The 13,917-nt window shown below is 38.9% G+C and overlaps 1 protein-coding gene across 1 annotated transcript; it reads left to right on the top strand.

Moving 5' to 3' along the window:
• Nucleotides 1-10,909: 10,909 nt before the first annotated feature.
• On the top strand, nt 10,910-13,694 carry LOC120194642 (tRNA (adenine(58)-N(1))-methyltransferase non-catalytic subunit trm6-like). The gene is made up of 13 exons (XM_039196898.1): nt 10,910-11,191; nt 11,282-11,409; nt 11,509-11,629; nt 11,707-11,788; nt 11,930-12,000; nt 12,104-12,145; nt 12,233-12,357; nt 12,428-12,521; nt 12,655-12,757; nt 12,831-13,009; nt 13,096-13,201; nt 13,378-13,464; nt 13,539-13,694. Exons 1-13 carry the CDS (start codon nt 11,067-11,069, stop codon nt 13,635-13,637), a joined length of 1,362 nt encoding a protein of 453 aa, XP_039052829.1. The 5' UTR covers nt 10,910-11,066; the 3' UTR covers nt 13,638-13,694.
• The last annotated feature ends 223 nt before the right edge of the window (nt 13,695-13,917 follow it).

Raw genomic sequence — 13,917 nt, 5'->3', positions numbered from 1 at the left:
CACTTTAATCACCAAATTCTGAAATTTTATAATTTAATCACTAACCCATAGTTTGGGATGTTACAGATTGAGCAACTCAAGATCGAGGTAGCCTTGTGCAAGGTACCGTGGCTGGCAACATGATGACCAACACCGCCAAGAGCCGAGCCGAAGTCTCTAAGCCAGAAAAGTTCAAAGGGACCAGGTCGGTCAAAGATATGGAAAACTTTATGTGGGACATGGATCAATACTTCCGAGCCATGGGCATCGAGAATGATACTGAAAATGTAAATATTGTCGTCGTTTACCTAACAGATTTAGCACTCTTATGGTGGCGACGCAAGTGTGCCGAGATGAAGCGAGACGACACCACCATGGGAACTTGGGCGGAGTTCCAAACTGAATTCAAAGAGCAATTCTACCCCCAGCATGTCGAGAACGAGGCACGATCAAAACTAAGAAGTCTTAGGCATGACGGCTCACTGAAAGAGCATGTTCGACAATTTGCCGAGTTAAGTCTTCAAGTCTCGAGTTTAAGTGAAGAGGATGGGTTCTTCACCTTCATGGATGGGCTAAAGCCATGGGCGAAGAACGAGCTAGAACATCGAGGAGTCAAGAATCTCGCCAAAGCCTTGGCTACTGTCGAGTCACTCATAGAACTTGGGGTTTGAAAGCATGACTCTTCCAAATCAAAATAAAAAGCCAAAGGTGGAGATAAGGAGAAACCATTCAAAGGTAAACCGGACAAAAAACCAAGTGGTCATAGAAAGCCATCAAATAACAAAGCCCAACAAGGGGAAAAGCGGGAAAAACAACCCATCCAATGCTAAAATTTCAAGGGGCTGGGACACTTGGCTAGAGAATGCCCTCAAAAGAATCAACTTTCTGCCATCGAAGGAACCGATAAGGAAAAAGAAGAAGAAACTGAAACTCTCAAACTTAGATCGATCAAAAGTTCCATGGAAGTCAAGAAGGGTTTAAAGAAAAAGGGCTCATGTTCATGGACATCTCCATAAAGGGACAGAAACTAAGTACCTTTGTGGACACCGGCGCCTAAGAACTATTTATGTCCAACCAAGTCGCAAGTAAACTTGCCCTTCGCATAGACAAGACGAGTGGCTACATCAAAACCGTAAATACCGAAGAGGTTCCAATCATAGAAGTCTCCAAAGCAGTTGAACTCAACATCGGAAGCTGGACTGGTAAAGAAGTAATTCCCATTGACGATTTCGATGTGGTTCTCGGGTTAAGTTTTCTCGACAAGATCAATGCATTCCCGATCCCCTTTGCTGACTGTCTATGTATCTTGGACCCAAAACATCAATGCATTGTCCCAATTAATCAAGGACTCGGAGTTGGAGCCAATATCTTATCCGTAATACAATTCTCCAAAGTTGTGCACAAGAAAGAGACAACATTCTTAGCATCACTAGTAAGCGAGACACAAATTGCAACCGAAGATGTCCCCCGAGAAGTAGGATAAATATTGGTCGAATTCAAGGACATAATGCCCCCCAAACTTCCCAAGACATTGCCCCCAAAAAGGGAAGTGGATCACAAGATAGAACTTTTGCCAAACGCAAAACCGCCTACCAAAGCTCCCTATCAAATGGCTTCTCCAGAATTAGAAGAGTTGCGTAGACAATTGAAGGAACTCCTCAATGCATGTTACATCAGGCCTTCCCAGGCACCCTATGAGGCACCAGTGTTGTTTTAAAAGAAATATGATGAGACCCTCCGAATGTGCATAGACTACCGAGCCCTAAACAAGCTCACCGTGAAAAACAAGTATTCAATCCCCCTCATTGTAAACTTGTTTAATCAACTTGGCGACGCAAGGTGGTTCACCAATCTAGATCTGAGGTTAGGATACTACCTAGTTAGAATTGTCGAAGGAGACAAATCAAAGACAACATGTGTCACACGTTACGACTCCAACGAATTCCTCGTAATGCCCTTTGGCCTTACAAACGCCCCAGCAACTTTCTGTACCCTCATGAATAAGGTATTACAAACTTTTCTAGACCAATTTGTTGTGGTTTACTTGGATGACATCGTAATATATAGCAAGACACTAGAGGAACATGTCCAACACCTGAGGCAAGTGTTCCAAGTTCTACGAGAAAATGAGTTATATGTCAAAGAAGAGAATCACTCGTTTGCCCAAAAGAAAGTCCCCTTCATAGGTCACATAATAGGAGTGGGCACGATCCAAATGGATAAAGACAAGATCAGAGTCATTGAAAATTGGAAGGCCCCAACCAAGGTAACTGAGCTAAGATATTTTTTAGGGTTGGCCAATTACTATCAAAGATTTGTCAAAGAATACTCTAGGATCGCCATACCCTTAACCGAGTTACTTAAGAAAGAAAAGTCTTGGGTCTAGGATCAAACATGCCAAGAGGTCTTTGACAAGATCAAACCCCTTCTATCAAGTGAGCCAGTGTTGTGCCTGCCAAACTACAACAAACCTTTCGAGATTCATACCGACACATCCGATGTTGCTATCGGGGGAGTACTCATGCAAGATGAACACCCAATTGCTTATGAAAGCCAGAAACTCAACGAGACTGAAAGAAGATACTCAGTCCACGAAAAAGAGATGATTGTCGTAATCCATTGCTTACGCTTATGGAGGCACTACGTACTCGGATCAAAATTCATAGTATTCACCGATATCATCGTGAACAACTATTTCCTTACCCAAAAGAAGGTGTCCCCAAACAAGCTCGTTAGCAAGAATTCCTTGCTGAATTTGATTTCTCCATGGAACACAAGTCCGGTAAAGTAAATTGTATCGCAAATGCCTTAAGCCAAAGGTACAACATCGAAGTCGTTAGCTCACCAAAGGGACAAGTGCTAGAACGCATAAAGGAAGGACTATTGCATGATCATGAAGTCAAATCTCTAATCGAATACGCCAGAGAAGGCAAATCTAGAAGATTATGGCTTGAAAGATATCTACTATATACCCATAGGCACCACATCTATGTGCCCAAGTTTGGAAAGTTACGCAAGGAACTCCTTATGGAATACCACGATTCCAAGTAGGCAGGACACCCCGGGACTCATCAAACAATGGCCTTGTTAAACGAACATTATTATTGGTCGCACATGAATGAAGACGTAGAAGCCTACGTAAAAAATGCCTTGTGTGCCAACAAGATAAGATAAAACTAAAGAGACCAGCATGATTGCTACAACCTGATAGGGAAGCGGTGGCGGGTTAATGAACGTTGCTCTTGTTGAAGAATCAAACCTAGAAAGCTCTAGACTCGATTAAGAACAAAGGGGATGAATAGGGGAAGGTGGCGGCAAGAACTAGGATTCTTTAGGGTTTTTTCAAGACAATAAGATTAGAACAAAATAAATAAAAGATAAAGAAATTGAAAATAAAAATAAGATAAGATAATAAAGAAATCAAAAGATCTCCCTTACGAAGGTGGACGATAAAGATGATTGATGGTGCAGATGGATTTGTGAAAAAATAGATGGATAAGTGTCCTATTGAACCCTCCTAGTCACAATGAAAAGGCAAACTCGATAAATGGCTCTAACAAACCCTCCTAGTCGCGATGAAAAGGCAAATTGGAGTGTGAAGATTAATCTCCCTCACAAGAACTTGAAAGAACTCCGGGAGAAGAAACTTCGAAGGCACAAGGCAATCAGCACTTGCAAAAACGAACTCTCGTTGTATTATTAATCAAAGAAATCTTGATTACAAAGTTGAATGAAGCCTTCTTTATATAGGGACTGAGTTCTAAAGGTCCTAAATAACTAATTAATAAAATAATAATAAACTAAACATGTCTTAACTTTAATTCCTAATAAAATAATAATAACTAAAACTATTGTTTTAACCCAACCTTAATTCCTAATAAAATAATAAATCTGATCCTAAAAGATAATTCATCATCCTATATTAAATTATATCACAAATAATCAATATAAATATTGAAAATTCGTAATATTTACAAAATCCCGTATTAATCCCGTATAGGATTTCCTGCATGCACCGTCTTTAGTAAAATAGCCATATCTTGAGTTCCCGATATAGGATTGATGTGATTAAAGAACCGTTGGAAAGATAAGAGATAGAAGGTCATTTCTCAAGAAGACATATTGACCAAAAACGATCAGGATCCCATTCAAAACGTCATCGTAAGTCTGCTATTGTTATGATCTTCTTTTCCAAAGCTTGGACGAGTGGATCATTAGGAAGAGTTATTATTTTTTCCTTTGATGTGAGCCTTGTGATGCATGTATCATCCTCCCTTTCTTCAAAAAGATTCGACCTTGAATCTGAAACATTAAAGGGAGTAACATTAGAATAGTTTAATGATTCATTCACATGATGTTTACCGAGTAGATATGCTTTGAATCTTCGAGACTTTGTTCTTCTAATAGGTTCAAGTAGAAACATTAGTCCAAAGAAGCATGTATTATGGACTTTAGTGCATGTATCATTCCCCCACTCCTCAAAAGGATTCGTCCTCGAATATGAAAATCCAAAATAAAGAGAATTAGATATGTTGAAAGGAAAACTTGTGAAACATTTACCAGGATCAATGTGATGTCTCTTTATGCGTTTTAGTCGAGGTTTATTCTTTGTAGGAATTGATTTCTTGTAGTCTTGAAATCCTCTTTTATATACAAGTCTTGTAATCTGATGTTTTAGTTGAAATTCAACATGGCGCCGACCACTGTTGGCTTTCTGTATGATTGCTTCAGATAATTTCTCCATGGTTTTATTCGTGTGTGGCAAGAATGAGTGTTTAAAAACCATATCAACTGGTTTGTTAAAGTAATCCCTTAAGTCTCCTAAGTGTGGTTCATAAATTAAAAATTCTCGGGAGGAGATTTGTGGACTGTAGAACCTGTTTAGTTGACAAGGAAACTCATATACAAGATAAATCTCATTAAAAGCACTTTTAAAAGTATGGGTAGAAATATCAGAAATATCCGAGTTATTATGATATACATATTTGATATGTTCAATTCTTAGAATAGTAGTATGCATTTTATAGGTAAGAGTATACCTTTGTGGTAGTGCATCGTCTACTGTGTTTTGCTTACCTCGGTCTGTTATGCACTTAAAGGAGTTGTGTTTAGTTTGGATGACAACTTCACGAGCCTTACCTTGTAAAATGGAGAAGAAGTACGTTACAATATCATTAAAATGAGTAATAAAATACTTACCTATGGACTCTAGTAAATGGTGGCACTTCATTTATATGGCATAGTGATTAGGGCTTTCAGGTGGTAACCCGTCAGGAAGGTCACCTAGCACTATTTGACAACTCTTACTGATGGAAGATGGTGTGGGCCAGTCTCGTGTTGTTTTTACTTTCTCATCATTTACATGGATTCCCGGTGCATGAACTATAAAGCCTGTGGAGTTGTTCGAATCCTGTTTCATCATTAAGATGACATCACGACTAAGGCTTTCCTGGATGTAGCCTTTTCGTAACAAATCTAACTCTTTGGTTTCTTCGATATTGTATGTTTGATGAGGTATGATGGAACTTGAATTAGATTGGTTTGGTGTTGTTTTCCTCTTTCCGGTGGTAATTTGTTAGGTGGATCACCTAACTCTTCTCGAAAATCCTGTAACAAAGATGAAAACACACTAGGCAAATCCTTGTTAATGTTAGAAATCGAAACAATTGATTCCCTAAAGTGAACAAGGATGGAAGGTTGTTTGTAAAGAAGTTTATCTCTTAATTCTTTTGTGCTCACACATAGATTTTGAGTCACTCTTTTCTTCTCACAATTAGGTTTACTCACCACCCATGAGTCATTATTCTTTTGGCTTTTGTAACTAGTGACCTCATTTGATTTTGCCCTTTTCTCATCTTTTTCTTTTTTTGCTTTCCCTACCTCTTCACAAATTATCATTTGATCTTTAGGGGCTGGAAGTGTGTCATTCTTTGCTGGTCGTTCTTTCTCCTTGTCAGGTTTGTCATCTCTTGGCTTTTTTAGAGAAGATGAAGTAGAAGATGAGGAAGTATTTGAAGGATTACCTTCGTAAGAGGATGAAGTACCTTCGTAATGTTCTCTGAATCGGAATCTCCTTTGGATTTGTGCTTAGATTGTCATTGCTTTCTTTAGTGTATCTTCAAGGTTTTCGTACCTATGGAGGTCAAGAAGATCAGTGGTGTTTGAGTTTAAACCGAAGACGAATCTTGACACGATGACCTCTTCTTTTTCGGTTATATTAGCCCTATTGAGTAAGGACTGCATCTCCTTGTAGTAGTCTTCAACTGAACTTCTACCTTGTCGAAGTCGGTGTAGTCGTAGTTTAACTTCTCGTGTATAATGTGTCGGTAGGAATCGCTTTCTCATAGTTTGTTTGAGGTCGGTCCAAGAAGTGATTATTGGAATCTGGAAGTTCTGGATCTTTTTCCTTGTTTGCATCTACCAAGTTCGAGCATATCCTTCGAATTGCATGGTGATGAGGGGAACTTGTTTAGCTTGGGGGCAGTCATGGTATGAGAACATGAGATCAACTTTTCCTTCCGAATCGATGTACCTATCCGGATCATTGTCTCCTTTGAAAGACGGGATCATGAACTTTGGTTTTGCAAAGAGTTTGGGTGCTTGGAAACGTGGTTGTTCTCGTCTGGGTACCAAAAGTCCAGCATTGTTTGGTCTTGGATTTTGGTTTGGTAGATCCAGTTGTGGTTCTTGTCTTTCTCTCACGATATTATCAAATATTTCAACTTGAGTCGTGAGTCGTGCAAGTATGACTAAGATAGCCGTAAGTGTCTTGTTGTTATTGTCGCCCATCCTGAAATCATAACACTTAAAAGAAAATTTTAAAGTAAAATAAAAAAAGAAAATTCAACAAAGCAAGAAACCTCGCAAGTCACTCCAAGAAAGTAACACAATGAGAGGCAAGTAAGCCAATCTTGTACTCTTTAAAACTCACTTTACCAATTAGTCTTTCACAGTTCGTATCGGAGTTTGATTACTAGCAAAGGTGATAAGAAAAACCTAAAAGCTCTAAGAGGCCAAACAAAGGTTAGACTCCAAGAGAACGAGAATGCAAAGAAGGAAGAAGTATGCAAACTCTTTAGTCTTACTAAAACAAGGAATATAATGTGTTAGATAATGCAAAAGAACAATAACAGGGAAAAAGCAAAAGAACCTAAAGCACTAAGAGTCAAAGAAAAAAAGGAACCAACCCAGAAGCCTGGAAAACGCTGGATCAACTTGAGCAACGTTTTTGAGGGGGTTACCGGTGTCCAAAAATTTTGGGAAAATTCTTGAATGTCTTTCGATGCGTCAAGACACTACCTGTAAAATTTCAGAACAAAATACCTTCAGTAGTATCCAGTGGACTCTGTTGAACGGTGAGTCCTCAAACAATCTATTTTTCTTGATCGCTTTGTTCGAAGGTGTTCTTAATCTCCAAATATTCTACTTTTTTGTTTAAATGATCTTCAATATATGAAGTTGTAATATGGAAATTTTCACCACGAAATTCCTCCTGTAGATTTTTCAAGAAATTCGACAAGATCCTAGATCGAATCTGCCGATGAAATTTGAAGAACGTATTTGAAGGTTCTAATGAACTCCGATTTGGGTGAATTTCGGACTGGAGATTTATATTAGGATGAATATGATATCTGGAGAAAATTAGCCCTAAATACCTTCGTTTTCAATTTTTTTTGAAAAGTTTGCTTTGTTTTTTGAAAAAAATAGCAAACTAACAAGAAGGATTTGAATCTAAATTAAAATTAAATAAAAAGAACCTGAAACGATGAATCTTTTCTGGACTAGCTCCGTTGAGATACCTTGACAGTTTTATGTGCAAGAACAAGCAAGATTGCTTGCTTCTTTCCAAGAATCGACCCAAATCTGATACCAATTGATAGGGAAGCGGTGGCGGGTTAATGAACGTTGCTCTTGTTGAAGAATCAAACCTAGAAAACTCTAGACTCGATTAAGAATAAAGGGGATGTATAGGGGAAGGTGGTGGCAGTAACTAGGATTCTTTAGGGTTTCTTCAAGACAATAAGATTAGAACAAAATAAACAAAAGATAAAGAAATTGAAAATAAAATAAGATAAGATAATAAAGAAATCAAAAGATCTCCCTTACGAAGGTGGACGGTAAAGATGATTGATGGTGCAGATGGATTTGTGGAAAAATAGATGGATAAGTGTCCTATCGAACCCTCCTAGTTGCAATGAAAAGGCAAACTCGATAAATGGCTCTAACCAACCCTCCTAGTCGCGATGAAAAGGCAAATTGGAGTGTGAAGATTAATCTCCCTCACAATAACTTGAAAGAACTCCAGGAGAAGAAGCTTCGAAGGCACAAGGCAATCAGCACTTGCAAAAACGAACTCTCGTTGTATTATTAATCAAAGAAATCTTGATTACAAAGTTGAATGAAGCCTTCTTTATATAGGGGCTGAGTTCTAAAGGTCCTAAATAACTAATTAATAAAATAATAACAAACTAAACATGTCTTAACTCTAATTCCTAATAAAAAAATAATAACTAAAACTATTGTTTTAACCCAACCTTAATTCCTAATAAAATAATAAATCTGATCCTAAAAGATAATTCATCATCCTATATTAAATTATATCACAAATAATCAATATAAATATTGAAAATTCGTAATATTTACAAAATCCCATATTAATCCCGTATAGGATTTCCTGCATGCACCGTCTTCAGTAAAATAGTCATATCTTGAGTTCCCGATATCGGATTGATGCGATTCAAGAACCGTTGGAAAGATAAGAGACAGAAGGTAGTTTATCAAGAAGACATATTGACCAACAACGATCAGGATCCCATTCAAAACGTCGTCGCAAGTCTGATGTTGTTCTGATCTTCTTTTCCAAAGCTTGGACGAGTGGATCATTAGGAAGAGTTATTATTTTTTCCTTTGATGTGAGCCTTGTGATGCATGTATCACAACCTTTGCCCATTCCCGAGCGACCATGGGAAAGTATCTCCATGGTCTTCATCGTTGGACTCCCACCCTCAGAGGGACTATCAAGCATCATGGTCGTAGTTGATAGATTCTCTAAGTATGGAATTTTTATCTCTGCGTCCAAAGTATGCCCAACCAAGGAAGCAGCTCGTTTGTTCCTCAAACATGTGGTAAAATATTGGGGTGTCCCCAAGACAATCATCAGTGATCGAGACACCCGATTCACGGGCAGGTTCTGGATTGAGCTATTCAAATTGATGAGGACAAGCCTGAACTTTTCAACTACAGTCCACCCACAGACCGACGGGCAAACCGAAAGAGCAATGGACTTTTAGAAAATTATCTTAGGCACTACGTAAGTGCTACCCAAAGCGTCTGGTCAAAACTTCTGGATGTGGCACAATTTTCTTATAACTTCAAATGAGCGAAGCCACCAATCGAAGCCCATTCGAGATTGTAAACGGACAACAACCGCTCACGCCCAACACGGTTATAGCTGGGTACCAAGGACCCAATCCCTCCGCTTATCAGTTTGCTAAGGAATGTCAAGAGAACTACGAGTTAGCCCGAGCCTGCCTACATAAAGCGGGGAAACGTACCAAGAAGTGGGCAGACAAAAATCGCAGGGACATAAACTTTCAAGAAGGTGACATTGTCTTTGCCAAACTCACAAACATCTTGCACAACCAAGATAGACACAAAGGGTTGGTTCGAAGATACGAAGGACCCTTCACGATTAAGAAACGAATAGGCATCATGGCCTATAGATTAGACTTGCCACAAACCATCAAAGCTCACCCGGTGTTACATGTGAGCCTACTTAAGCCATTCCATCCAGACAAGGATGATCCCAATCGAAGTATCTCTCATTGATATCCAATTGGAATAAAGGCCTCTTACGAAAAGGAAGTCGAAATAATCCACGTTGAAAGAGCATTTCACCGAGTGGGGCACAAACCAAGGCATGAGTACTTAGTTCAATGGAAGGGGCTCCCCGAAAGCAAAGGGAGCTGGGAACCAGCCGAAGCCCTATGGAAATTCAGAGACAAGATCGAACAATTTCATGCAAGCCAAGCGACAAGGGCGTCGCTAGAACTAGTGGGGGAGAATGTCACGGACCGCGACCTTGAAGTCGAGTCCAACATCATCCAGCCCACATCCACACGCACCAAGGCACTCCGAGGCCCAGACGCATCAAGAAATGAACCAAGCACGCCCCAACACAGGCCAAGCCCACAACAGAATGGAATAAGGCTGAACACAACATGATCCGAGCCTCCTCAAGCCAAAATTGGCCCCCTCTAAGAAAAGAGACAAAACCACCATCCTTGTTCAAATAGGACTCAACCTTTAGAGTTTTAACTTAAGTAGGGAAGTAATTTTAGTTAGAGTAGAAGTAGACTTAGCCATCAACTCATAGGGGATTATCACTATAAAAGGGGCCTCCCCACCCTATTGTATTCATTCATTCTTTTCTATTGGAAATAAGACTAACCCGACTTCCAAGCCAAATACTCTCTTGCATCTCTTATTTCCGTTCACTCTCTTTTATTCTCACGTTCGCAACAACTTAAGCAATCAAGCTTAAGCTTTAAGGCTGCCTTAGCACCCAGCAACCGAGCAAAGCGACTAAGAGCCTCACGGACCAACTAGCCTACACTCTAGCCCCATGTCATTATGCACAAATACCGCAAATCTCAAAATAAAAATATTTGCGACTTATTTTACAATTTTTTGGGGCTTCTCTATTGAAAAAAAACCCCAAAATTTGCTTGGCATTTAACTCAATCTAAACGATGCCACAAAATGGAAAAACTCAAGACTGATTTTTGGACATCCCTTTGTTATGGTTTGGGCTTAGCCCAAGGATTTAATCCAAGATAAAACAGAACATTCCTCGTTGTACTGGTAGCGGTTTTATTTTAAACTTTTACTTAAACCCTAGACGTTAAGGTTTTACTTTCTTTGGGGAAAGTTGATTGTTGGAATGCCAACTAGTTAGATAATGTTCCGCAAAACCTAAGTCTCTTTAGTGAACTGAAGTTGTTCTTCAGATTCTTGTTTGTGAATTTTATTCTTTTACACACACGGCAGAATAAGAGCAAATCTTTGTTTAATAAGAGAATATTAACATGTCCGAAAGTAAACCTGAATCGGGCCCTGTTATAAATCCTAGAGTAACCTGCGAAGGTTGCAGCGTATTGCTCGACATCAATGACGGCGATCGCCTTGTTTTCGCTCGTCTCTCTGCCGGCTCGTAAGCTCTATTTTACTTAAAACAGTTCGTTTTACTGATTATGAAATTTTAAATTTTCCGTTGTTTAATTCGTTAGTGTCACTGTTTCAGTACCTTGAAAATTGGGAATAAGACATACTCTTTGCAACCATTGATTGGTTGTCCCTTTGGGTCTTTGTTTCAAGTTGAAAGCGGAAAGGAAAAACCTTACCTTTCCCGCTTTGTTCCGCCTACTGAAGGTTTCTTTCTTTTTCCCCCTTCCCTAAAAACGTGATTTTGTGGCTTAATTGATTTCAAACTCATTCTGGATAAGACTCATCTGTCGTTTTTATTTGCAGAGAATAATGTTCAAGACGAAGGAGGTAGTCAATTACAGGAAGAATCCCGTGACAACCGAGCAATAATTGATAATAATCAAGCTCAAACCCTCACCGGTGAAGATATAGATGCAATGCGGAGGTTAAAAACTGTGTTTTGTGTAGGCTTATTGTGTGTGCACGGATTTTCACTAGTTGCTTCTTTCTCTTGTGATGCAGACAGGGGGCAACGGGGAATGAAATTGTTGAGGCACTCATTGCTAACAGTGCAACTTTTGATAAGAAAACACAGTTCTCCCAGGTTAGTTTATTTCGTTCTCAAAGAGTCTTACCTTTATTAATGGTTATCAATCTCGAATACAAGCTGGTTTGGTAGGGTTGTAAAAGATCAGGAGAAAAAGAATGAAACGGAGATATAAATGTCTCTGTGTTTCATCTGCAGGAAAAATATAGGCTTAAGAAGCAAAAGAAATATGCACCCAGAGTACTTCTTAGACGACCCTTTTGTAGAAGGTATCTATATTATTCTTTATTCGAGCTGCTTTTGTGGGATGTGGTTTTTAAATGGTTTATCTCTCTCTCCTTGCTGACTTGCATTTTGCTACTATTGTGTCAGTATATGTGAGGCATACTTCAAGAAGTATCCTGCTCGAATTGGGTAATCATTAACTATGGTTTTTTATAAGTTACTTCTGCAGTCATGTAACAATTGGAATTAATTTGTTGTTCCTTTCTTATGATCCAGATTTTTGCGAGTGGATGCTTTATCTCTGTTGCTTTCAATGGCTAACGTCACTGCAAACTCAGATGCCCTTGTAGTGGATATGGTTGGTGGACTTGTTACTGGTGCTGTGGCTGAGCGTTTAGGAGGTATTGAACAAGTTTATTCAAATGCATTTTTATAGCTTAGCTTACCTGAAGATCTTTTGTGTGGTCACAGGTACCGGTAGTGTGTGCAGTACTTATCTTGGAGGGACACCATATCCTATAGAGATAATAAGGATGTTCAACTTCAGTGATGAAATTTGCAAGAGGTACACTTCCAACTTTTGAGTTTGCTCCCAACTAGTCACTCTTTTTGTCACCTGACATTCACATGTGCATAACTCAGATATGAATGCAAAATTATGTTAATCAAAATATGTACTTTCTTCCATTTTTCCTCAGAATTTTGCGGTGTTCCTTCAATGACCTGTGCTCAGTCCAAATTGAAACTGGTGAGCAGGTCAGCCAACATGAAGATGACTGTACAATGGAAAGTCAATCTAATGTTAGTCATGCTCCTTTGTGATTAGGTTTTTTCTTTATCTCAAACCCCCTTAATGTATTGTGATATGTTTTAGGAAAAAACATCCTTATCAATTGGCACGGAAGATGTTCACCTTTCATCCAATAATGGTGATACGGATCTTGTTCCTGAGAATAAACTTTCTTCCTCAAGCAAAACTTGCAAGGCTCCAAAAGCTGGAGAAAAAGCCCCAAAAGAAGCCATTCAGTCGTGGAAAGAGAATGGTTTCTCTAGGTATCTACAATTACAGAAGTAAACAGTTGCTTTCTTAACATTAGAATCATATAGCCATAATTCTTAATTTCAATGTCTTTGTGTAGCCTAATTATTGCTGCACCGGAGCAGGATGCGTGGGGCTTAGTTAAGGATTTTCTGCCTCTTCTGACATACTCAGCTCCTTTTGCAATTTATCACCAGTATCTGCAGGTCATTGGCTTCGCTTTCACCTCTTCTTACTGGTCTAAATCTTGAAAGAAACCAAGATTAGACTTCTATTTGTTTTTATAAAGCTGATAATTACAGTATTTCTGTTGCGAAGAGTAACTGTGGTACCAGTCATTCCCTAGAAAATAACTTGATCAAACTATTGTGTCTAAATACAGCCTCTTGCAACATGCATGCACAATCTGCAACTTGAGAAAATGGCAATTGGATTACAAATTTCAGAACCTTGGTTACGGGAATATCAGGTCATCTTCCTCGTTAACATTTTAAAACTATCTGATGCTTTATTTGTGGGAATAACGGGGTTATTAATATGCAGGTGCTTCCATCAAGAACCCATCCCTGCATGCAGATGAGTGGAACTGGAGGCTACATCCTAAGTGGTACTCGGATGCATACTAATATAAGTCAACCCTAGTTCCTACATTTTTCAATAAAGGCAAAAGATTGTGTATTAGTAAAATTCAGTTGCTTATTTTCAAGGAATCAGTTGTAGAAGGGATTTGTTTTTTTTTTCCTTCTTATTAGCTCAAATAAAACTTTCCTAGTATGTCGAGAGTTTAGGGTTGCTCTTATTTTAAACCTCTATTTAACCAATGAATTTAAAAGTTGAATTTTTTTTGAATTGAGGCTGGTATCTTAGAGTTTCAAGTTGCGCAGCTTGGAGATCCACCACCACCATGGGTAAATCTGAGTCG

The sequence above is a fragment of the Hibiscus syriacus genome, unplaced genomic scaffold, assembly GCF_006381635.1.
Source record: "Hibiscus syriacus cultivar Baekdansim isolate YM2019G1 unplaced genomic scaffold, ASM638163v2 tig00117000_pilon, whole genome shotgun sequence".
In the NCBI taxonomy this organism is placed as follows: Eukaryota; Viridiplantae; Streptophyta; class Magnoliopsida; order Malvales; family Malvaceae; genus Hibiscus; species Hibiscus syriacus.
This window is presented reverse-complemented; position numbering and strand designations above follow the sequence as displayed.

Bases quoted from the DNA above. Each gene is read 5' to 3' on its own strand.
- LOC120194642 (XM_039196898.1), top strand. From the start codon at position 11,067: ATGTCCGAAAGTAAACCTGAATCGGGCCCTGTTATAAATCCTAGAGTA. The intron at 11,630-11,706 runs GTTAAAAACTGT...CTTGTGATGCAG, and splicing joins GATATAGATGCAATGCGGAG to ACAGGGGGCAACGGGGAATG. The intron at 12,758-12,830 runs GTTAGTCATGCT...GATATGTTTTAG, and splicing joins CAATGGAAAGTCAATCTAAT to GAAAAAACATCCTTATCAAT.